Genomic DNA, 26,394 nt, shown 5'->3' on the forward strand with positions numbered 1-26,394 from the left:
GCAAATCTTAATTGTTAATTACTATTTGAGGCGATGATGCAGACGTAGAGCTGCCAGATGGATCCATTTTACCGGCCACTTGATTAACAACGTGTGGGTGTTCACACACGAATACACATATTTACATATGCAGAGTGTTTGCTGCGGCAAAATGACACTAATAGCTTAGAGAGCTGGTCTCATTAAAATGAGCTAATAATAGGAACGTCAAAATAAATTCCATTCACTGTATTTTGATGCATGTAGCTGCCACACAAGTGAAGACCCCAGAGTTTCAAGCTACTTTATGTGCAATGCATCTTGGTACTTTGAACAACTCACAAAGGAGCGAAAGGAAGGCTAGAAGTTGAAATGGGGTGAATAGTTCTGGGCAAAAATGCTGGAATTACTAATGGAGGCTGGGTAAGGATAACTGAGCAACTCCAGGTGAGTAGGTGGAGGGTGATTGTTTTCCATCCAAGTTCTATCATACGTTAGAGATTAATGTAGTACATCTAAAGGACTAAAAAGCATATTGGAAGGAGGAATTATTCTGACTAATAGTATTTTGCTCTCCTGCTTCAGAAGATACTTTCCCTTTCTTCCATTATGCACAGAGCCCATAACTTTATAATACTTTGGACGTCTGTAGTGCTTAACACCTGAGGATCTCTGACAGGTCTTTGAAAAAAGTTAATTAAACTCACAGGAGATCGGTGATTTTTACTTGAACCCATTTGACTGATGGGTAGGCTGAGACGCAGATGTGTGTCGATTGGATAATCTTTGGAAGAGTCAAGAGTAGAACACAAGAGTCCTAGTACACTGCTTAATTCAGCAGTCTCATCTGCAGTATTTGTGGCCATTGAACAAAACTCTTACATGCAATGAATTAGTTAAACTATATATATATATTTTTTAAAAGAGTTAATGGCATCAGCTTCTTCCTTGGACCCCACTTCTTAAAGTGAAACTAAGCATGCTCTGGCTGCGCCCGTACCAAAGGCTGCTGTTATCACTGTTAAAGCAGTTGTGTGACCTCGCTTATGCCCCACATCACTGGGTCACTGTCCAGCGAATTGCATCAGAAAGAACAGCATTGTCTTTGTGCTAGTTGCCTGTGTGAGATTGAGATATGTGATTCTGCAAAGCAAAACATGGGTGCCATTCTTCAGTCCTCCTTATCCACTGCAGAGACTGCTCAAAGTCCGCTTCCCACTGAGATAATGAAAAACAGGATCAAACTTGTGCAGGTTGCCATTGTACTTTTCAGTATGTTATTCTTTAAGTTAGTATACTGTGTGATAATTAAAGCTGTTATGATAATTACTGTAACTAATTTAGCATATTGTTCAAATCCATACAAATTCCCAGAACATCAGCTGAGCAGGCATAAACCCCTCCTTTTTCCTTTATGGTCTCTTCAGTGGGTAATTGTTGTTTTTCACTTGCTTTGCATAAGAGTGACTTTTGTCTCCATTTCTAGGTTACTGCACTTTAAAGGTCATAGAGTGTGCATCTGGGCCATAATGTCTTAAAAATGTGTTGTACAAAATGGGAAACGATTGTTTTTAACACCAAAACCATGCTCTGTTTTGCATGTTTTGTGCATATTTGATAGTAGGTTGTAAATTCTTTGGGATGGGAACCTTCTCTCTGTCTTGTGTTTGTATGGCACCTAACACAATGGCTTTCTGAACAAATAATGGGGCTCCTAGGAACCACTGCAATGCAAATAATTGATGATAACACTTTCTCTTAATTAGTGTTATCTATACCTGACTACTGTATTTTCCACTCCATGCATCTGATGAAGTGGGTTTTAGCCCACAAAAGCTTGTGCCCAAATAAATGTGTTAGTCTCTAAGGTGCCACAAGTACTCCTCGGTTTTTTTAGTGTATATCTAGTATTTCATAATTTTTTTACATGTTTCTAATGAAAACCATTTGTATAGAATCATATAATGGAAATGACCTAATAAATGAGGTCATTTACTACAGTCTATCACCACATCACTTGCTTATTGTGGGCTAGTGTAGGAATTTTCCCTACAATATATTTTTTCTCATACTTTTAATAGCCTAGTTTAAATGTCTCAAGGTTATGGAAATCGACTGGCTGTTGTAACGGAAAACATACAATTCATCATTATGCCTGGAATAATGTTTACGTGATGTACATTAGTCACCCACTAGAAGTGTCGGTGTGCTGTACTCCAGACAAAGTGTGGTTCCCTGTGGAGACGAAGCTGGAACTCAGGCTGTGATGCAGCCTGTTTATGTCTGAATTTAAAGTTGTTGGTTTTTAAAGAATGTGTAAAACAGACTGTGATGCCTCGTAGAAAGAGACTCAATGTTGTTGTAATTTTTGGTAGCTTAGTTGTGTTGAATTATTTTTCCTGTGTGGCCCCCTCAAGGATTGAAAATACTCCCTGGCAGTCTTAAGCTTCCATCTTGTTACTTAAACCCTTTTAAAAAGCCTCCTTCTGCCCTGATGCCTCCCATCTGTCATTAGTTAAGCAAACGATGAGCTGCAGCTTCTGCTTTTCTGCTCAACTATGTTAATTCTACCCTATCCACCCACCCTTCCCCATCCCCTTTGTCCTCCGGTTGCATCCTGCCTGTCATGTCATGACTGTAAGCTCCCTGGGGCAGGGACTGTCGCTTTTGTTACCTATCTGTACAGTGCCTTGCCCAATGGGACTCTGATCCTTGATTAGGTTCCAGGTGCAAATATAAATAATTGCAATAACAAAAATCAAATCACAATCCATGTATTTACTACAGTTTCTAATTTTTTCCCTTTGTTTTGGTGTTGGCACAGATAGTTTCACAGAGGAAGCTCTCCAAATCCTTACTGAAACATGGGAACACAGCAGGGAAATCATCCATAACAGTAAGCCAGACTTAAATATATTTTCCCCATGCTTAAAGATATCTAATGTGACTACTTCTCCATAAAAGTTTCCTACTGAGTTGTTAGCATGATCCCAAACTGAAAAAATGATTTAATCGTTCGATTTATTTGAATGTTTCTGAGGAAATAGCTGTAATCTACAAATGGCAAGAAAGTAATTTTTGTTTTTTTCAAGTGTCATCAAGTGCATTATTCAGATAAAGGTACAGAGCAAGAAAGCTTTACTATTTGATTGTTTCTAATCCATGCTTTACAGTCTTAAAAAATGTACTTAGGCCTGCTTTTTCTAACACTTATACATGTGCTTAGTTTTATACATCTGAGTAGCCCCATTGACTTCATTGTGCTGTGGGGTGAGTGTAGAGAAGCAACACCCCCAGGGGCAGGACCCAACTTCTGCTAGGGCCTCCCACCCCCTCCAGGGGCAGGACACAACTTTTCTTCGCCCCCAACCTATTTACTTGGTCATGATAGGCCATCAACATTTACAAATGGGTCCTGAGCCCAAAAAGGGTGAGACCACTGATGTAATGGGACTTAGTGTGAACGAGAATCAGGTGCATAATCCTCTTATGTGTTAACGCAGCTCCTAGAACATGGGAGTTCTGATACTTGTTGGGAACTCCATGTGCTGCTGTACTATGGATATTTAATAATATTTAAAATAATGAAACCTGAGACTAGCGAGGTGAGGATTTGGACTACAACAGTGCAACTCCTGGTTTGAGAATCAATGTTGCCTGGTTGCTATAGCAAGTAATTGGAATCAGGATTTTCAAGATGAATTCCTCTCTCTGCCATTGTCTAGCTGACTGACCTTGGACAAGTCAGTTAACCTCTCAATTCCTCAGTGTATTGGTAGAATACTTCCCTCTTCACTGGCCTCTTGTGAGGCTTAGCTGATTGACATTTCTGCTGCCGTTGGAGATCCTCAGAAAGGTGCTGCATAAGTGCAAAGCAGTAGTAATATTTAAGAGTTCCCTTCAGAAACCTAGAATGACAACAAAATAAATAAGAAGGTTCATATTCTTAGCCTTTCTGCAGATAGTTTTGCTAACTACTTCTCTACCTGGGTATTGAAAATATTAACACAATTTTACTGTCAATAACATGGGCTAAGGCTTACATGTCCTGGCTCCTATTCAATGGTACTGTAAAGCAGATGGACTTTACTCAAATTAGAACAGTTGAACTCAAACAGAAATAATTGTTTGAAAACCTGGATGTCTCAACATGGTAAATCAAAGTGAAATATTTTTAATTCATTTTGGTCCCAGGATACATATGGAGCATCTGTGAAATAGGGAATTTACTAATGTTAATGTTGCAACTTGGTTTTAATGCACGACTCCTATTGAGTTACGTATTCTTCAGTGAATTGGAAAGGCTCATGTCCCAGATAGGTGTGCTATTATCTTTAGTATGGTGCTACCTTTAGAATTGTCTAATCAATATATTATTATTACATAATAATAAAATAATACAGCAGTGCTTTTTCAACCACTCAAAGAGAGGTCTCATAAATAGGGATTTGTAACTCAATTATAAAATATTGCTGAAGCTTAACATTTGGTGTACAAATCCTTATGTCCTAATGGTGATGTGTCCTACCTACATGATCCTTCCAGCCAGTAGTCTACCTGGAACAGAAATATCATCTAATGCATTATGGGGCAAATTTTCAGCAACTCAGCTCTCACTTACACATATAAAATGAATGTGTGTGTGTGCATGTGTGATTGTATTTTCATGTGTAATTAGGGGTTTGTGAGCACACATCCCTGCTTGTGAATTTTTTGTGTGACCAAATACCAGTTTTATATGACATACATTTTGTAGGCTAAAGTCAGCCTCCAGTTTTGTTCTGGTTTTTTTTATTATTATTTGTCCCCAAAAGTCGCAGCAGATGCTGCTGAAACAGTTTGAGGCTTCAAGCAGCACTGTTGACTCCTGAGAATTGTACAGTAGAATAGTAGAAGCATCATGTTGTAGTACATTGATTATCACTCTGACCCAGGCAGTACCTAGCCGGTTTGAAGGATGTCATCGGTCACCCTACTAGTCCTCCAAGGTTTTGGAGTCTTATGGTTTGATACTGGGTGGGATACAGATACGGCTGCTGAATGTGTGGGCTACGGGCACGAATCTCTGTTTTGTGTTCTCTTTTGGGGAATGTCTTGTGGGAGCATTTTTGTGGGCAGAAAATTATTTTTCAATTGGAAAAAAACTGAAATGTCATTTTGCTTTTGGTGGCATTTTCAGGTACAATGCCCTAGCTCTATTTAAGGCCTGCTCTACATTTAAAAGTTTTACCAGCATACCTATGTCAGGCGTGTAAGTTTTTTCTGACATAACAATGCCAATAAAAGCCCAAGGCCATATTTACACTACAGACTTCTGCTGGCATGGCTGTGTCAGCCAGGGGTGTGATTTACCAGTGTAGCTTATTTCAGGGGGGCTGGAATAAATTATACCAGTGAAAGCGCAGTTTTGCCCATATAAGCTACTAGAGTATACCAGTATAGCTATTGTAGACATGGCACTAGTATAGATGCAGTTACATCGGAGTAACTCTGCTTATACTGCCATACCTTATGTCAGCCAGGAGAACTGGCATAAGCTATACCAGACTAGGCTTACTTTACAAAGTTTTGCTGCCCATAGCGACATTGGTTAGGAATGTGAAAATATCACACACTTCTAGCTGATGTAGATATGGGTCAAACCTCTCCTCCTCACCCCTCTCCCACCCCACCCATTTGCAGAAGCAGCTTATACTAGCCAAAAGAGTCATTTTGCCAATAGAGCTTATGCTGTTTGGAGAGATGATTTAACTAAACTGGTTTAAGCTGCATCTCCAATACTGGTTTTGCTGGTATAGCTATACCAGCAAAGCCTTCATAGTATAGATTATCCCCCAGTGTAAGTGTCTTTATGCTGATATAGCTGCATCTCCACTATCGGGCTATACTATACTATACTATACTATACTATACTAGAAAACCCTCCTACTTCAGACAAGGCCTGAATTTCATGGTAATTAATTACAGGTAATTTCATTCCTTGTCTTTCTATTTATCATGGCAAGTTGCATAGAACTATCTTAAAAATTAACAACCTGTTTTATAAACATCTGCCACTCAGTTAGAGGCAAAATACTTTGCCAGAGGAAAGTGTACTGTTTCGACCTATTTTGATATCTCTGCTAGCTAGGTGTCTGGTTTCCTGGAAGATGACTGTCAGTTTCCAGCTGATAGGATCTATAGTCCACATGCTGGTAAATGCATGCTGAATGCATCCGATGAAGTGAGCTGTAGCTCACGAAAGCTTATGCTCAAATAAATTTGTTAGTCTCTAAGGTGCCACAAGTACTCCTTTTCTTTATGCTGGTAAATGGCATCTTTCCTAATTTTATTTTCTTTCATTATACATGCAAAACTCAAATGTAGCTTCTCATTTAGGTGATTGCTGAAGAATTATCTGGCAACGATGACTATGTTGAACTTTCATTCAGTGCACGGAAATTAGATGACAAGGTAAGCTGTTTGATATTAACCTTATTGAAAGATATAAGAATGCCTGCAAATATGATTTAATAAGATTTTCCCCCACAGCTATTTTTGTTGCTTCACGTTATTAAACACATCAGAGATTTCAGATCAATGCTCCCAATGAGGCTTTCCTCAAGTTGCAAAGTAATTAAAAAAACCTCAAGGGAATGTAATTAAAACCAAGACAATTTAATTATGCTGAGACCTCATTTATTTAAAATGCAACAGATCAGAAGTGCTAAGATAAGTGAGCTTTTTACAAGGAATCAAGATCTAATACTCAAAGTAGGCATTTTAACATAATGTTTGAATGCTCTACATCATCTTGGACAATATATATATATTTTTTTAATCAGCAAAATGTATCTGAAATGTGAGAGAAAGATTCCTTCTTATGTGTTTGTCAAAGCCGTCTCCAGTTCAATCAGGAATCTGTGCATAGACTAAAACCTACCTCTTCACTCATCTTTATCTCTCTTTGTTGCCCATTGTTATTAATTATACTTTACCTCGCTATGGCACCTTTATGGCACCCCAATAACTTTGCCTATAAGTCACAACCTTGAATATCCAAATGTAATAGGAGGCATTTAATTATTTAAGGTAGAAGAGGAAACGTCATTGTAATTAATGGATGTCATGGGGCCATGACCCTGTTTTGGATAACAGGGAATTTCAGATAATTGAAGATCAGATAATCACTCTTGTACTGAATCCCTATAACCACCATTAGAATGCAGATCCTTCTTGGCTATTACGCTGTTCCTAATTAGTAACGTATGTTAATACCACACAGTAGTTTGGGACTCAAAGAGCCTGATCCTGAAAATGCTTATGTGCACATGTAAGTTTGTGCATGTGAGTGGCTCAATTATATCAACAGGGGTAGAGTTATGTATGTGCACAGTGTTTGGAGGCTCAGACCATAAGTGAGGAATAATAGCATATTAACTGAGAATGTAGGTAGACAGAATATCATCAACAGTGCTGGAATTTGATTAGGACACAAGGGTTAATAGCATCCCTGTATTTAGCATCTTTAATGACCATAAATGATGATTCCCATCTGGAAGATGAATTATCCTCTCACTGGGAGTTGCTGGATCCTCAGTGAAAATCAGATCATTTATTTAGGTGCCAAAATGTGGATTTAAGAAACTAACTTTAGTCACTGCTTTTTACAACATTCACTTCAGCTGTCATTCATGCTGTTATGTCCACAAAAGAAAAAGGAAAGGTACAGCATAGCAGGTGTTTCAACTGTCCATTTCCTTCCCATGAGCGTACCACATAATCTGCTGAAAATAGCATTGAGAGGGTTGTGATTGTGGCTGTTATGAGTCCAGTTAAAAGGATTAATGCAAGCTATGCTTCAGCACTTGAGCTATAGTCACTTCACGGTAGTTTTAGAGAGTCTTTTAAGCACAGGGTATCTGTTTATGGAGCATATCTAAATTAGCAAAAGGCTTGTCTTCACTACCAGGGTAAGTCGACCTAAGTAACATTACTCTACCTATGTGAATAACGTAGCTGGAGTCGAAATAGCTTAGGTCGATTTACCCCGGTGTCTTCATTGCACTTTATCGATGGGAGACACTCTCCAGTCCACTTACCTTACTCTTCTCGGAGAGGTGGAGTACTGGGGTCGAGCAGAGAGCACTCTGCCATCGATTTAGCGGGTCTTCACTGGACTCACCGCTTGCAGCAGTGTTGATCACCGGTAGTGAAGACAAGCCCAAAAGGTCCTTATGTGGCACCTGCTCTTTTTGTTATCTTGTGTTTGATCTGATGGATCAATGAAGTAATAACTTTTTAATTAATAAAATTTCCTTGTGGACTGAATGGTCTAATCAAGGCTATCATTAAGTTATTTTAGCATATATTACTGTATTCATAGGGCAGGGATTTTGTTGTTTAAAAGTCAAATAGTTTTAGAAAATGTTACTTGCTGGTTTGTTTGGCGGGACGTCATTTAATTTGAACCATCTTTAGGAGGTGCAGGCTTTATATGACCGAGATGACTTAGTCAATATTCTGTAATGGAACCTTCCTAGCCATAGCAAACTGTTATGTAATATGCAACTATAGATATGCTTGATCTGATAATTCATGAAGGTTCATCCCATTAAGGTTCAGTTAGAGGCCTCTAAACTAACAGATCACTGACCAGATGGACTGATGTCACCTATAGAATACAGTACTTGTATGTACATTGTCAAGCCCTGTTTTAGAGCAAGATCATCTCTTCTCCTCCAGTCATGGGGATGGAGTTTTCCCCTCATGAAAAATGTTTGGAACCTACCTGAGAAACCTTGTGGAGCCCCTAGAATCCACAAGAGACCAGTGCTATCCACACAGAAGCCCTGTCCCTCCACACAGCTATGACCACAGGCAGCCTCCCCATCTCTCAACAAAAGAAGTCTCCTGTGGAAATAATAACACTGTCCCAAGCTTCATTACTTATTCACGCTAAGCTTTATGGGGCTTGGAAGGGGATGATATATGTGTCCCAACCACAGCCCTGCCTCAGCCCACTCACTCCTCATCTGACCTGTCCAGTCCCCAGTCCCTTCTCCCGCGTGGCGCATCCTCAGCTGGGTGTGAGGGTAGGTGGAAAAATAGTGCCATGGAGATGGCTGAGCCCCTCTTTGGCATGAGAGAGGCAAAGCTCCACAGGTGAAGGGCTTCCTTCTTCAAGGGGACAATCCAGGACTCAGAGACGTATTACTGGCCTACAATATCCCATTCAAAATCAGACTGATGTGTTGGCTCAGAGATCCAGGTTCTGCTTGCTGGTAATAAGCCCACAACTACAAATATGTGTGACGCAGCTGATGAAGATAAAACTCAACAAATAATACAGTGGCCTCATTTTGCAAGTGTGATGGGAACCCATGCATTCTGCAAGAGCCCTAAATAGTAAGGAACCACCAGACCATTCATAGAGCTATTCGCAAGATGGTGGTGCTGGTCCAGATGGGAAAACACCACCGCTAGTTTGGCTATTGCTCATTCGTGTTATGAGTATTTACTGCCCTTTTTAAAATGCCAAGTGTTGTTTTTCAAAAAAAAAAATCTACCTACTTTATAATAGAAATATGGGTTTGGCAGACAGAAAGGGTCTGTTGCTAGTTTAATCACTGGTGAAGATTTTTTCATAAAGCTTCAGTGGCGATTGAGGATAATAGAATAAGTGAAACTAACTGTCAGTTTCTCTTCAGGGGAAAGGCTGTAGCATCTCAGGCAAAACTATAAAAAACCCACAGCTATCAAAGCTTGCCATAATTGAGCCAATAAAGGTTACATTTTTATAGTAGTACACATTTGGAAGGTAGCACTACAATTTCATATTTTACTGAAACCCACGTAGCTCAGATAGCAGACCTTTGTTTCAAGAGATCTAATGGAAACTCTCCACAGTAGAACAGTAACTTCCAGAATGCTTGTATTACATGAGTAGCTACCTTACAATTACCCTAACAAGCAGGTACATTTATTGAATGCTGTAATCACGTTTGAGCACTCAGGCAGACAAACTATCGTTTTCCCATTCTGAGGAAATTAACTTGAGAAAAATGAGTCTCAAACTGTGATGTGTATGAAATAAAAGACCATTTCACTTTTAGTTTTATGCTGTTCAAGGATATTTTTAGCACTGCAGTTTGTTAGCAATGCAGTTATAAACCTAATTTTCCAAAAGTGGCGAGTGATTTTTACTATTTTGGTGCTCAGTTTAAGACCCTGCAAAGGTGCCTGATTTTTCAGAAAGCATTCAGCACCCACAATCTAAAGATTAAGCTACCTGAAGACATTTCAAGTTGGGTATCCAAAATTTGAATGAACAAAATTCACTCGTTGCTTTTGAAACTGTAAGTCGCGTGCTTGTGTTAAAATTATGTAACTTCTTTTTGTATTGAAAGAACATTGTGCGTTATATCACTGGCACACGTTTAATGAATCATTTAACATTATTAAAACACTTAGACATTAAACCTTTATTGCACGATACATCTTCCAGAAAGAGGACTGCTCTAATATTATTGTGAAATAAAATAAAGCTTAACATGCTGAGAAACATGCTGTAACAGCTGAAATGGTTTGAAAACATTAATAACTATGAAACAAAATTTGATAACACTCTTAGCAGATAAGTGTTTCTTCAGCATAGACTTTTTCTCAGTTGTTACTAAGGAACTTTAATGTTAAGTGATGTTTACTGCATAGGTTCAGAAAGAATTGGATTTTTCTTATGTATTTAAGGAGACACCATAAGCTAAAATTCATAAATTAAAAATCCTTCCTTTCCTAGATTATGAAAACAGCATAGATTTAAAAATAATGTATTTAGGGCACTCCACTAAAGCCAGTTCTTTAGTGTTTTCATGAAACTGAACTAGAGTGACACTGTGTTGATTCTCTTTATTTGTTTGAGTCTATTTCCAGTTTTCTTTTTCTCTTGTACTCACAAAATGTTGTTGTTCTGTTTGAATTTTCAGTACTGTAGAGGAATTTTCGAGGGTAGGGGGTGGATGGTTTGCTTTGAAATTACTTTTATCAAAGATCCATAAATGCTTTTGTGTTCATATTAGGTTTGTTAAAACTTTTTAAAAACCTGCATTGTGACTGCTTGATCCTGTAGACTCTTACCACCATTTACTGTATGTTTATGACTACTCCCATTAACTACAGTGAGATTACTCAGGTGCATAAGGTTACTCACATGCCTACATTTTTGCAGGATCAGGGCCTACACTGAGTTTGTGCATTTCAAATAATAGGCCACATCCTTGCCCATGCTCCAGCTGCTTTCTGCTGCATTTGGAAAGGTGGTTTAACCATCTACCTAGGGATTCCTTGCTACAGGGGGCCGGTAGGAGGTTGTGGTTGAGAGAAAAGGTGCCATGGTCAGAACGTTGCTGTGCTCCAACTGTCGGCAGCTTTAGTAGCAGCCTCTCGGGGCTATAGACAGCAGCACAGTTTAGAGCAGCTCAAACGATGCTCAGTGCTTCATCAGGAACAGGATCCAGGATGGGGGTCCAGTAAACACTTGCAGCCCTCTCCTACAATCAGCTGCATGCAGTGCATAATAGCAGAGCTGAGACACTCAGGCGAAGTGCCCAAAAAGGATTATTTGTAATGATGAGATATTTTGGATTTGCCCATAGTTAGGGGCATCTAGCAGCTTCCCTTTTCCCCTGTTCTGTTTATTGTTTAAACACTAGGTCATGTCTTTAATACTTAGGAGGACTCTTTTCCCTAAGAATACATCACCAAGCCTCCAGTGTAGCTTGCCTCTGCTAATGTTTGTTGACAATATAATTATATCCCAGCCATTGAAATTCTGTTTGGGTTATCTAAATAGGACTAAATTCATCCATGGTGTAACTCCTTTGAAATCTGGTCCAGCTTGACAAATATAATAAAACTGATGATGAATGACCAAACTCATATTTAGGACAGAAATAAATCCGCTAGATAGGCTGCACTTAGCAGGAATCAGGTTGGATACAGGTGGGGCAGTTATCATTGAAAGAGAAAGCAGGCAACTATATTACTGTAAACAATGCCTATCGCCATGATTGAATAGCCAAACTGAGACCAGCGGAACCATTGTGTAAGTCCTGGTGGGACGAGTAAGGATAAAAGATAGTTCTGGGATACCTAATGGTCTCACTGAAACAGAATTAGCATTTCTTTTTCGTTAGCAGGGAAGCAGAGGGGTGCTGTGGGTACACTCTAATGGGTCTCAAGAATAAAGTGCTCTGAATTTTATTCTAGGATTTTTTCAGCAAATCTGATCCATTTCTGGAGATTTTCCGGATGAATGATGACGCCACCCAGCAGCTCGTCCACAGGACTGAGGTGAGTAATGGGCTGGTTTTATTCTCCAAGGGCACTGCTGCTCTGTAGCAAGGAATAGTTTTTTCTCAATAGTTTTATTTCAAAGGACACTCCCAAGCAGCCACACTGACTCGCTGAGGTTCTACTTACTCCTTTCCCTCCAGTTTCGCACGAGGATAACTATTGGCTTCAGTACAGCTAGTCCTGCTGGGAATGAGAAGAGAATGTTCTTGGAACCTAAGATGCATGCTTAATTTAATTTACAGCATATAATTGTGTTTGATGGGGTGACACTTTCTCGGGGCACCCAGAACTATAAGTCAGTCGTTCTCAATCAGTGGTCCGGGGTACTGCAAGCAGGATTCAGGGGGTCTGTCAAACAGGCCAGCGTCAGACTCGCTGGGGCCTAGGGCAGAAAGCCAAAGCCCCACAGCACGGGGCTGACGCCTGGGTCCCTGAGCCCCACCACCTTGGGCTGAAGCCGAAGCCTGAGCAATGAAGCTTTGTTGGGGCCCCTGTGGCGTGGGGCCCCAGGCAATTGCCCTGCTTGTTACCCCGTAACACCAGCCGTGGCTTTTATATGCAGAAAACGCGTTGCTGTGGCACAGGTGGGCTGTGGAGTTTTTAGAGCATGTTGGGGGGGCAGGCTCAGAAAAAAAAAAGTTGAGAACCCCTACTCTAGGTGACCTTGTTACCCCTGTGCCTTAGCAAAAGAGAGACTTGCGGGTGCCAAATGGGGTGACACCTCCGGTCACCCTAGTCTGTTAGCCACTCTAGGCAGACTTCTCAGGATTCTGCCAGCCTTTACTTTGCCTTGCAGGTAACACTTGCCATAGACACTTACTCCGTGGGTGCTCCAGGGCTGTTTTTCTTTACTTTGACTGGTTCTCCAGATGGACCACTCTGCCTGCGTATACCCAACTTTCTATTTTTTCATGATTTCACATATGTGGCTCTTGCCCTTTTTTTGTGTCTTTGGGCTTGATCCCACTGTCCGAGCTCCAAGACTGTGTTCAGTGGGAATTTTACCAACGTAAGAACAAAAGGGTCGGATCCTTCATGGATTCCAAAGTGGAGAATCAAAATTCTGTGAAAAATTAGTCACTGAATCAGATTTTGACTTCAGGCACATATGCCTGACTCCTATTGCAGTCTGTGGGAGCCACAGGCAAGAATCTGAATCCAGAATTCAGACCATATCATTAACTTTCTAATTGCATGGCACTGGTACTTACCATCATGGTAAATAACCTGGTACAGCACATACCATGGGCCATATCCTCTTCCTAACAAAAAACCTGAGAAAATGGGCTGTGTGTGGGAAAGGTCCAGGGGGCCAGAGTAGATGGAATCTTCCCCCCAACCACACCTACGTACACCGGGCTACAGTACATTGCTGCTAGTGCAGACACAGTCGCTTCCAACACTGCTGCTTTGACTGGAACGCAGTCCTGTGGCATGCAGGGGTCTGGGTCCTTGAGCTAGCTCTCTACATCTTTTCACAGTAGACCCACAAAGACTTTGCTACATTCAGGGCTTGTTCCATCTGTTGGAGGGGCGGGGGCAGGATTTGCTCCCGGGTAACTAATTGGTCAGCAGTCACTATGTCAGTAAAGAGTACTTGTATGAACTCTTTAAACTTCAAACATTTTCAAGGGTTTTAACACACTGGGCTTTTAGTTAGCTCAGGCTGTTGCTTTTTAAGAGCCTCATCCAAAGCCCGCTGCAGTCAGTAGGAGGACTCCTGTGGTCTTCACTGGGCTTTAGATCAGGGCCTAATCTGTATTAATTCTCTCTTGTTGCCATCCAAGCATAACCGTACACATAGAAAAGATTTCATTAAGCAGAACAGTCTTTGCTTGTCCAGTGGATTGCTACAAAAACATTGCCAACAATATGGTGTACTTACTTTGATGGATCAAAGGTTTACTCTCTACACATTTTCCCCTTTCTGATTAACATACTGTGTTGAAAGTCATAGTTATTGTTTAGCATTCTATTTTGAAACATGAAGATATCAAGTATTTTCCTTTCTTTCTTTTCCTTCACAGGTTGTGATGAATAACTTAAATCCAGCCTGGAAATCATTTAAAGTGTCTGTAAATTCTCTGTGCAGTGGAGATGAGGATCGCAGACTAAAGGTCAGAGGCCTGTCTATACCATGGAACAGTTTTCCTTTTAGAAAACCAAACTTTGTTTCCAGTTTTCGATGAAAGATTGCAACTTCACAATGTCTTCTCCTTTGACACCAATGCTGATCACACAGCTGGATTATGATTAATCAAATCAAATTAGAGATGTGCAGCAATGATAGTCCAAGTTGTTCAGCTAATTACCATTTCTGACAATGTGAGTTCTCCAAGGGAAACTCCACTTAAGTCAATTGAATTGCAGTGGTTCTTATAGTAACCTGGAAAATAAGGTGGATGTAAGCGCCAAGCAGTTTATACATGCTGCTGGACAATTTATAATTAGAATTATTAATCTAGTGGAAGTATATTCGGATAAGGAAGCTACCATCTAATCACTGCTTCCCCACTCCCACATATGAACAACCTTCGCTTATCAGAGGAACTTATATAATAATACAGCTGTCAATATGTGGAAACCGAGATGATCAGAGAGGAATATGTGATGTTGTAGCACCACACTTCTGGACCATCAGACAGACTGGTGGTGAAAGCCTTGCATGCTGATGGTGGGGAAGCTCATTTTCTCTTGATGCTTCTGGTGAAACCAAGGCAGGGGCCATGTTTACATGTCTTCTAATTGGGTTGCTCTTAGACTCCTGCAAATCATGAGGGGAATTCCAAGATTATGAAGGGCATCACTAAACAACCAGCCCCTTTTACTTCACTAATGAAATCTGTAGGTCTATTAGAAATGCTGCATACAGCAGGTGAGTGATTAGAGTTTGGAAAGGGTTTGTGAAGATGTTAGGACCATCCTTATGCTTGAAACATTACACTTGAGCAGAAAGTTCCCTTCTCTCTCTCTCTTTGCCTGGTGGTGTTCTTCTTAGCCTAACAGTTTGGTTGATGCTAGCTTCAATTAAGGATTCAAATTTGTTTTCAAAGGAAATGTAAAAAGAAAAGGAGTACTTGTGGCACCTTAGAGACTAACCAATTTATTTGAGCATAAGGTTTCGTGAGCGACAGCTCACTTCATCGGATGCATACTGTGGAAAATACAGAAGATGTTTTTATACACACAGACCATGAAAAAATGGGTGTTTACCACTACAAAAGTTTTTCTCTCCCCCCACCCCACTCTCCTGCTGGTAATAGCTTATCTAAAGTGGATACACAGAGTGATCACTTTAGATAAACTATTACCAGCAGGAGAGTGGGGTGAGGGGAGAGAAAACCTTTTGTAGTGATAAACACCCATTTTTTCATGGTCTGTGTGTATAAAAACATCTTCTGTATTTTCCACAGTATGCATCCGATGAAGTGAGCTGTAGCTCACGAAAGCTTATGCTCAAATAAATGGGTCAGTCTCTAAGGTGCCCTCCCATCAGTTAGGGGGTGTGTGTGCAAGGAGCAGGGACTGAGAAGGTGTGCTGCTGGAGGACTGAGGAATACAAGCGTGATCAGGCTTCAGGAGGAAGATCCTGCAGTGAGGGTAAAGAAGGTGTTGGGATGAGGTCATGGGGAAGTAGCCCAGGGAGTTGTAGATGTCACACAGCTGTTACAAGAGACACTGTAGACAGTTGCAATCCACAGAGCCCTGGGCTGGAACCCAGACTAGAGGGTGGGCCTGGGTTCTCCCCAGCCCTCTCAACTCCCTATTTGAGACAAGAGGAGGTGACCTGGACTGTGGGTCCCACCAGAGGGGAAGGTCCCTGGCCTATCCCCTGACCGACTGGGTGGGTCAGCAGAGACTGCAGGGATGTTTTCCTCCCTTTCCCCATGCTGGCCAGCAGTGAGGTTAGATGAGTGAACAGCAGGTTTGAGCCACTAGCAAAAGTGGCCAAACTGAGGGCGGCCATGAATCTCTGAGGCAAGCAAATCCGCCAATAAGTGCAGGACCCACCGAGGCAGAGGAGGAACTTTGTCACAATATACACACCCGACCCCTGCATATGTGAAATGTTAAAAATCTATAAAAATCTTTCCTCTATCCAAAATGTGTGTTCATATTTTTAATTGGGTTTAGTTGTTGTTTAAGCTGCATTTTCTCCACTACAAATTGAGGTCCAATAATGGTAAAAGTGAGTTTCTATTCATCTCCTGAAGTTCATCTCCTTCTCTGCCCTTGACACCCAATCCCATAGCCTTCTGCTATTTTGGTATCAGTATCAGAAGCTGGGTATTCCCCAGAGAAAGTTGACTTTTATTGTTAATAATTTACTGTGCACTCCAAAATGTGTGTGTCATGTAAATAAATAGAAAGCCTAATCTCTCTCCTAAAGAGCTTACAATCTAAGCATTCAGGAGACAGATGGGTAGGGGGAAAGGTTAAGGTTAAGGAAAAAAGGGGACAAGAAATCATAGGGTGGCTTAGGTTTGTGCATTTATTATGGTGATTGTGACCTATTGTCTTAATACTAGCGATAGTGTTAAAGAATTGTAGTGATGTAGGTGTGATGATGATGATAATGGCCATATTAGTAGGCATGTAAATGCTTGTGGTTGCTTCATGGGGTTTTGTTCGTTACTGGGGGTAGGCATGCTGGGCAACAGTGAAAAGGTGGAGGGATGAGTTCTGAAGCAGCAGGGGAGGGTGAAAGGAGTGGGGATGGTGGGGAAGAGAATGACAGAGAGTAGGAAAGAAGAGGAGAGGATGAGGTGGATGGAGGTAGGGGAGAGTGAGTAGGCCAATGGGGATGAGATCATATGTGATAGCCAGATGTTAGATGGTGAAAAGGAGAAGAATTCAAAAGAGTTACTCTAGGCAGCATCAGGAAGCTGGGGTCATACAGGATTTTTCCCTCTGCTCCCAAGTCCTTCAAGGTCAAACCAGTTGTGTTTGAGCAAATACTTATGGGAATGCTTTGGCAGTGTAACATAGCTGTAGGGGTGAAAGAGAATAAGCAGTGGAGAAGAACTGCCTCTGTTTTAAACTACATGTAAGAAAAAGGGAATTGGGTAAATAGGCTTTCTAATGCAGATGAAGAAATATGTGGAGGAGTTATTTACTAAAAAGAAAAGGAGTACTTGTGGCACCTTAGAGACTAACCAATTTATTTGAGCATGAGCTTTCGTGAGCTACAGCTCACTTCATCAGATGTATACCGTGGAAACTGCAGCAGACTTTATATACACACAGAGAATATGAAACAATACCTCCTCCCACCCCACTGTCCTGCTGGTAATAGCTTATCTAAAGTGATCAACAGGTGGGCCATTTCCAGCACAAATCCAGGTTTTCTCACCCTCCACCCCCCCACACAAATTCACTCTCCTGCTGGTGCTAGCCCATCCAAAGTGACAACTCTTTACATAATCAAGTCGGGCTATTTCCTTCATAGATCCAGGTTTTCTCACATCCCCCCACCCCCATACACACACAAACTCACTCTCCTGCTGGTAATAGCTCATCTAAACTGACCACTCTCCAAGTTTAAATCCAAGTTAAACCAGAACATCGGGGGGGGGGGGGGGGGTAGGAAAAAACAAGAGGAAACAGGCTACCTTGCATAATGACTTAGCCACTCCCAGTCTCTATTTAAGCCTAAATTAATAGTATCCAATTTGCAAATGAATTCCAATTCAGCAGTTTCTCGCTGGAGTCTGGATTTGAAGTTTTTTTTGTTTTAAGATAGCGACCTTCATGTCTGTGATTGCGTGACCAGAGAGATTGAAGTGTTCTCCGACTGGTTTATGAATGTTATAATTCTTGACATCTGATTTCTGTCCATTTATTCTTTTACGTAGAGACTGTCCAGTTTGACCAATGTACATGGCAGAGGGGCATTGCTGGCACATGATGGCATATATCACATTGGTGGATGTGCAGGTGAACGAGCCTCTGATAGTGTGGCTGATGTTATTAGGCCCTGTGATGGTGTCCCCTGAATAGATATGTGGGCACAATTGGCAACGGGCTTTGTTGCAAGGATAAGTTCCTGGGTTAGTGGTTCTGTTGTGTGGTATGTGGTTGTTGGTGAGTATTTGCTTCAGGTTGCGGGGCTGTCTGTAGGCAAGGACTGGCCTGTCTCCCAAGACTTGTGAGAGTGTTGAGTCATCCTTTAGGATAGGTTGTAGATCCTTAATAATGCGTTGGAGGGGTTTTAGTTGGGGGCTGAAGGTGACCGCTAGTGGCGTTCTGTTATTTTCTTTGTTAGGCCTGTCCTGTAGTAGGTAACTTCTGGGAACTCTTCTGGCTCTATCAATCTGTTTCTTTACTTCTGCAGGTGGGTATTGTAGTTGTAAGAAAGCTTGATAGAGATCTTGTAGGTGTTTGTCTCTGTCTGAGGGGTTGGAGCAAATGCGGTTGTATCGCAGAGCTTGGCTGTAGACGATGGATCGTGTGGTGTGGTCAGGGTGAAAGCTGGAGGCATGCAGGTAGGAATAGCGGTCAGTAGGTTTCCGGTATAGGGTGGTGTTTATGTGGCCATTGTTTATTAGCACTGTAGTGTCCAGGAAGTGGATCTCTTGTGTGGACTGGACCAGGCTGAGGTTGGTGGTGGGATGGAAATTGTTGAAATCATGGTGGAATTCCTTAAGGGCTTCTTTTCCATGGGTCCAGATGATGAAGATGTCATCAATATAGCGCAAGTAGAGTAGGGGCTTTAGGGGACGAGAGCTGAGGAAGCGTTGTTCTAAATCAGCCATAAAAATGTTGGCATACTGTGGGGCCATGCGGGTACCTATAGCAGTGCCGCTGATCTGAAGGTATACATTGTCCCCAAATGTGAAATAGTTATGGGTAAGGACAAAGTCACAAAGTTCAGCCACCAGGTTAGCCGTGACATTATCGGGGATAGTGTTCTTGATGGCTTGTAGTCCATCTTTGTGTGGAATGTTGGTGTAGAGGGCTTCTACATCCATAGTAGCCAGGATGGTGTTATCAGGAAGATCACCGATGGATTGAAGTTTCCTCAGGAAGTCAGTGGTGTCTCGAAGGTAGCTGGGAGTGCTGGTAGCGTAGGGCCTGAGCTTGTGTGGGATGGCAGTCTGTGAGGTGTCAGAACAATTACTCTATTATCTTTCTAGGCTGCATTTTGTATAAATTCCTTGAAAAAATTAAATATCCATGAGTTAGTTACCTAAACACCAAAAGATCTGATTTTTCAAACTCAGGCTAGAGGAGCAAGTATTCTGTATTATACAGCAATGTACAGCTTCAAAAGGAAAAAGCAGGAGCTATCCAGGGGTGGCCCAAAAGGTGACTTGAAGGACAATTGAAGTCAAGGGGCATTGCAAGGGCTCAGCACCTGTGAAAATGAGAGTACTTATTTAGGTTCCAGATTTAGACTTAGATTTAAATATTGCACCCAGATAAGAAAATTATAGCCTAGATGTTTTGCCTTATATAATGGAACATGCATCCCAGGCCTTGATTCAGAAAGCACATAAATACCTGCTTAACTCCAGATAACTATAATAGAGATGCTTTTATACACAAGCTCAAAGTTTGACATCTTTAAGTGCTTTGCTGAATTGGTGCCCTGATGTTGAAACATTAGAGAGGTTCTGATCTGTAAATCTTGGGAGAAGCTTCAGGACGTCCTCTCTCCAGGGAGGCCCGCTTGAGGGTCATTTTATGACTTCTTGGTCTGCTAAAGCCCTGTGTGGTGTTCTGCCTACCCCACTCCCACCTAATGATGCACATTCCATTATAATACTTCTAATCCCCCTCTACCCTCTTTCCTTTCCATAGTTCTCATGTCAATCAATGGAATAAGATGAACTTGTATGTGAAAGATTTAAGCAGCTACTGATACAACAATCTGCTTTTGAAGGTTTTTTTATAGACATGATTTATAGACCTCTATCGTATCCCTTGTTAGTTGTCTCTTTTTTAGCTGAAAAGTCCCAGTCTTATTAATCCCTCCTCATATGAAAGCTGTTCCATACCCCTAACCATTTTTGTTGCCCTTTTCTGAACCTTTTCTAATTCCAATGTATCTTTTTTGAGATGAGGCGACCCCATCTGCACACAGTATTCAAGATGTGGGAGTACCAGGGATTTCTACAGAGGCAATATGATACTTTCTGTCTTATTATCTATCCCTTTTCTAATGATTGCCAACATTCTGTTAGCATTTTTGACTGCCGCTGCACATTGAGTGGATGTTTTCAGAGAACTATCCACAATGACTCCAAGATCTCTTTCTGGAGTGGTAACAGCTAACTTAGAACCCATTATTTTATATGTATAGTTGGCATTATGTTTTCCAGTGTGCATTACTTTGCATTTATCAATATTGAATTTCATCTGCCATTTTGTTACCCAGTCACCCAGTTGTATGAGATCCCTTTGTAACTCTTCGCAGTCTGCTTTGGACTTAACTATCTTGAGTAGTTTTGTATCATCTGCAAATTTTGCCTCCTGACTCCACCCCTTTTTCCAGATCATTTATGAATATGTTAAACAGTACTAGTCCCAATACAGATCCCTGGGGGACATCACTATTTTCCTCTCTCCATTCTGAAAACTGACCATTTATTCCTACCCTTTGTTTCCTATCTTCTAGCCAATTATTGATCCATGAGCTCCCTGCTTATCCCATGACAGCTTACTTTGCTTAAGAGCCTTTGGTGAGGGACCTTGTCAAAGGCTTTCCGAAAATCTAAGACACTCTATCCACTGGATCCTCCTTGCCCACATGCTTGTTGATCTCCTCAAAGAATTCTAGTAGATTGTTGAGGCATGATTTCCCTTTACAAAAACCATGTTGACTCTTCCCCAACAAATTGTGTTCATCTGTGTCTGATCATTTTGTTCTTTACAATAGTTTCAACCAATTTGCCTGGTACTGAAGTTAGGCTTACCAGCCTGTAATTGCCAGGATCGCCTCTGGAATGTTTTTAAAAAATTGGCGTCATATTAGCTATCCTCCAGTCTGGTACAGAAGCTGATTTAAATGATAGGTTACATACCACAATTACAACTCATGGGTGAATACCGTCTGGTCCTGGTGACTTATTACTCTTTAATTTATCAGTTTTTTCCAAAACCACCTCTTATGACACTTCAATCTGTGACAGTTCCTCAGATTTGTTACCTAAAAAGAATTACTCAGGTTTGGGAATCTCCCTCACATCATCAGCCATGAAGACCAATGTAAAGAATTAATTTAGTTTCTCTGCAATGGCCTTATCTTCCTTGAATGCTCTTTTAGCATCTTGATCGTCCAGTGGCCCCACTGGTTGTTTAGCAGACTTGCTGCTTCTGATGTACTTAAAAAAATGTTTGCTGTTACTTTTTGAGTCTTTGGCTAACTGTTCTTCAAATTCTTTTTTGGACTTGACTTGCCATATTTTATGCTCCTATTTTCCTCAACAGGATTTAACTTCCACTTCTTAAAGGATGCCTTTTTCGTTTGCAGCTTCTTTTAGTTTGTTGTTTAGCCATGGTGGCATGTTGTTGGTTCTCTTACTCCGTTTTTTAATTTGGGGTATACATTTAAGTTGAGCCTTTGTTATGGTGTCTTTAAAAAATTTCCATGCAGCTTGTAGGGTTTTCACTTTTGGCACTGTACCTTTTACTTTCTGTCTAACTAACTTCCTCACTTTTGTACAGTTCCCCTTTCTGAAATTAAATGCTACCATTTAATGCTGCTTTGGTGTCTCCCCCACCCCCACAGGGATATTAAATTTTAGTATTACTATTATCAAGCAGTTCAATTATATTCACCTCTCCCCCACCAGCACAATCTGTTTTGTCCTGATATATTTTGATCCTGGAAGATCCACCCCAGTCTTCCAGGTCTCCCTCTTGAAGCCTTTCCTTGATAATTCATTCCCCATCCAGATATGCCACCTCCACGCCTTGGTTCAAGTTGAAGACCAAGACCATGAGGAGTGCCTGGTCCATGACATCCTGGACTCCCAAATGTGCAGAGTGGCCCTGTACTATCTGATTGATTTGGGAGGGTTGTGGGCCAAAAGAACACTCTTGGGAGCCAGTTCATCGTGTACATGTCCCTGCAAAAGCACAGGCCTTCCACAGCAATCACCCTGAGAAGAGTTTTTTCAGAGTAACAGCTGTGTTAGTCTGTATTCGCAAAAAGAAAAGGAGGACTTGTGGCACCTTAGAGACTAACCAATTTATTTGAGCATAAGCTTTTGTGAGCTACAGCTCACTTCATCAGATGCATACTGTGGAAAGTTTAGAAGATCTTATTATATACACACAAAGCATGAAAAAATACCTCCTCCCACCCCACTCTCCTGCTGGTAATAGCTTATCTAAAGTGATCACTCTCCTTACAATGTGTATGATAATCAAGGTGGGCCATTTCCAACACAAATCCAGGTTTTCTCACCCCCCCCCCCACAAACTCACTCTCCTGCTGGTAATAGCCCATCCAAAGTGACCACTCTCCTTACATTGTGTATGATAATCAAGGTGGGCCATTTCCAGCATAAATCCAGGGTTTAACAAGAACGTCTGAGGGTGGGGGTAGGAAAAAACAAGGGGAAATAGGCTACCTTGCATAATGACTAAGCCACTCCCAGTCTCTATTCAAGCCTAAGTTAATTGTATCCAATTTGCAAATGAATTCCAATTCAGCAGTTTCTCGCTGGAGTCTGGATTTGAAGTTTTTTTGTTGTAAAATAACGACTTTCATGTCTGTAATCGCGTGACCAGAGAGATTGAAGTGTTCTCCGACTGGTTTATGAATGTTAAAGAGTGACCTTGTGGTGCCCAGGGAGGGAGGATTTGGCACTGATGGTCTCAAACCCAGGCATATGTGACTGGTGAGGGGGAGCGTTATTCTCTGTCCCAATTAGCTGCAAAGGGAACTGCTGCTAATTCCCCTCCACCAGAAGCTACATCTGCTGACTCAGTGAGGTCAGATTACAAACAGCAAACTTCTGATTATACACGGTGGTGTCCAAAGATTCCTGTTCCTGTCACTTCTCTTGTCTGAGCAACTAGGCTGTCAGTGACCCCGGTGACCAAGTCCCTGCTTCCTTGCCTGGTTTCTGCTCCTCATTCCTGCTTTCTCTCCCTGTCCCTATATCTGTTACCATGCCTCGTCCCTGTTCTTGATCCCCTGCTTCCTCATCCTGCTTCCTTGCCCTGACCCTGGTTGCTGACTCTGGTTTGGACTGCTGATGTGACCCCCGAGCATGACCCTATTTCTGGCTCTAACCTCTAGAGCAGACAGCCCATGTTACAGCCCCTAACAAATAGCTTTTGTTTTTTCTGTAATTTTGTGTATGTAAATAATTGCAGGCACAGCTCCAAAGATTCAGATGTCCAAGTACTTGCCTATGCCCGCAATCAGGTATCTATAATAGACACCTAAGTGGTAGCAATTTATCACAAATACTGTTACCATTAATTGTGAGTGCAAAATCATACCTCCCCAGTAAGAATCCAGGTTGGAGCTTCTTTAAAATTCAGGCCCTTAAGCCTCTTGGATAGGTGGCACTGCAAGACTACATTAGTGTGATACAGAGGTTTCCAAAAATGAGTTGTTTGCCGCAAGGGCTGTATTACTTCGAAAATTACCATTCCATTTGCTTTCCATTTGGACCATAACTTCGGACCTGTAACAGCAGAGAGGAAAACAGAGGAAGGAATTTTGGGAGTCTGTAGTATTGTGTACTTTTTTTGGTACAGTATAAATTGCCTAAGCATTCTACTTTTCAGCGTAAAGTTCCTGTGCTGGAATACTTATAGACTAGAGCATTTATGAAAAAAAACGGACTTTCTATTTTCTAAAATGAAATGAGAGAGAGAGAGAGAGAGAGAGAGTAATATATTTCTGCGAAGTGCTGGAAAAAAATCCTTCACAATATTAAATATGGAGGCTTTTAGTATATTCTGACTGAGCCCCAGCCGCTTGCCTGGGTAGTCTGAACACTGGGCACAGAAATAATTTAAAGCTGGATAATTTGCATGTGTACTAGCTATTTCATTCTGATGTCACTTTGAAAGGCATTTCTAAATGGAGCCTTTGGGGAACCAGAAAAGCTTAGGGGGAGGTATAGGCTTGTGTAACATTTGCCCAGTAATGGACAGATTGCAACGACTCATTGGAACCTCTTTCCTTTGGATTCCTGATGAAAGAAGAGTTAACAATAGTCTGTGCACCTCACCATGCAAGGCTCTGCACATGTCAATTGGAGCAGAGCCTTGCATGCCCCAGCCTTTCATCTCTGCCATTGAAATCACATGTGTATTGAGATCAGTGCTTTGACTCCCATTATGAGGAACAGGGATTAACATCACAAAAACACATTAAAACAATACAGCTCATTTTCAAAAGTTTGCCTTTAATAGGTCTCAGATTCACAACAGCTTTAGAATGCTTCAGGCACTTGAAACATTCTTGCACAAAAGATGTGTTGTATTTAAAATAAGACATGTAAGGTCAATAAGATTAAAGCAGCCAGCGAATAGACACCCTCAAAACTCTTTCATCCGTTTCTTTTACAGAATCTGTTAATTTTGGATTCCTCGTGGAGGTTTTTTTTATTATCTTCCTATTTAGCTGTGGTGCAGAGAACATTTTTGTTATTTCTCTCAGGCTGGTTTGTAAAGCTTTAGTTCATTTTACTGAGTCGCAATTACTACTCCTGAAGGTATTATGTTAATGGAGTATTAGATTTATGAGCTGCTCAGCTTTTCTTCACAGACATTGACACCATTTTGGGGGTCTAGGCACCCCTCAGTGGTGATCTGCAACTCCTTTTGGTATTGCACACTTGTAAGCATGTTGAGGGGGAGGACAGTGTCCTTTGGGCTAAAGCTGACATGTTTTCTTCCTAATTTCTAAAGACCAGGGATCAGTTTATATTAATATTTATTTACAAGGCTCAAGGAGAACATGATCCCTTTGAGAGCAATTTCATTTACCTCTTACACATTGAACGTCATTAGCTGTGGAATGTTGGCACCTAAAATGTGGTCTATCTTTCACTTTAAATAAAGGGGCATTTTGAACCTAGTATTGCATATTAAGGAGCTTCTGTCTGTCCTCTGTCTATTCATCCTAATAGTTCCAGGTTTCTCTTATTCCAGAGACTCTTTGGTTACATAAGCTAGAAACTGTCTCCTTTACATTAGCTGCTGTTGTAAATAAACATTCGGGAAGGCACAGAAGAGAGTACACGGTGCGCAAACAGTGACAAGCACATGCTGTACAGTACAAAAAGTACCGTGTACTCTGCAGGGAATGCATATTGTGGAGCATGCACTGAGAGCAGTCTGAAAGGACACGCATGCAAAACTGGGAGGAAACCAGGACAAAAAGGTAGATACAAGTAAAGTACTAAAAGCCGGAGAGAGAGAAATCAGAGAAATCTCTGCAGAGTACAATAAGGATAGTTTCCCTGCTTTAAATATATGGGGGGAATTTTTCAAAAGCACTAATGGCAATTAGCCATCTTCCTGCCATTTGTGCATTTGAAAATCTTCCCCCATATTGTGAAGCATAGGCAGGATTATTATTTTGAGTAGCTCCACTGACAGTCTTCTCACATGCAACAGGCCTCACATTATTAAATAGAAAAAGATAGATTACCTTAATCGTAATTGAAAATGTTGCCCTTTCTTTGACATTGGCTTGGGTTGCCAACTTTCTACTCACACAAAACTGAACACCCTTGCCCTGCCCCTCCTCTGAGGTCCGCCCCTGCTCATTCCATTCCTCCCCCTCTGTCGCTCGCTCTCGCCACCCTCACTCACTTGCTCATTTTCACTGGGTTGGCTCAGGGGGCTGGGTGTGGGGAGGGGTGAGAGCTCCGGCTGGGGGTGTGGGCTCTGGAGTGGGGCCAGAAATGGGGAGTTCAGAGTATGGGAGGGGACTCCAGGCTGGGGCAGTGGGTTCGGATGCGAGAGGGGGTGAGGGTTCTGGCTGGAGGTGCAGACTCTGGGGTGGGGCTGGGGGGTTTGGTGTGCAGGAGGGTGCTCCAGAGAGGGACGGAGGGGTTTGGAGGGTGGGAGGGGGATCACGGCTGGGGCAGGGGGTTGGGGCAA

General features: G+C 41.5%; 1 protein-coding gene across 4 annotated transcripts in view; it reads left to right on the forward strand.

Moving 5' to 3' along the window:
• CPNE4 (copine 4) overlaps window positions 1–26,394 on the forward strand; it is a 335,017-nt gene that overhangs the window by 207,704 nt on the left and 100,919 nt on the right. For all 4 annotated transcript variants that reach the window (XM_048838761.2, XM_048838759.2, XM_048838760.2 and 1 more), the window contains 4 exons: window positions 2,804–2,875; window positions 6,358–6,432; window positions 12,226–12,309; window positions 14,340–14,429. In XM_048838761.2, coding sequence (XP_048694718.1) covers window positions 2,804–2,875; window positions 6,358–6,432; window positions 12,226–12,309; window positions 14,340–14,429 — 321 coding nt within the window. The remainder of the gene's footprint in view (window positions 1–2,803; window positions 2,876–6,357; window positions 6,433–12,225; window positions 12,310–14,339; window positions 14,430–26,394) is intronic.

This window comes from Caretta caretta, chromosome 2 (genome assembly GCF_965140235.1).
Source record: "Caretta caretta isolate rCarCar2 chromosome 2, rCarCar1.hap1, whole genome shotgun sequence".
In the NCBI taxonomy this organism is placed as follows: domain Eukaryota; kingdom Metazoa; phylum Chordata; order Testudines; family Cheloniidae; genus Caretta; species Caretta caretta.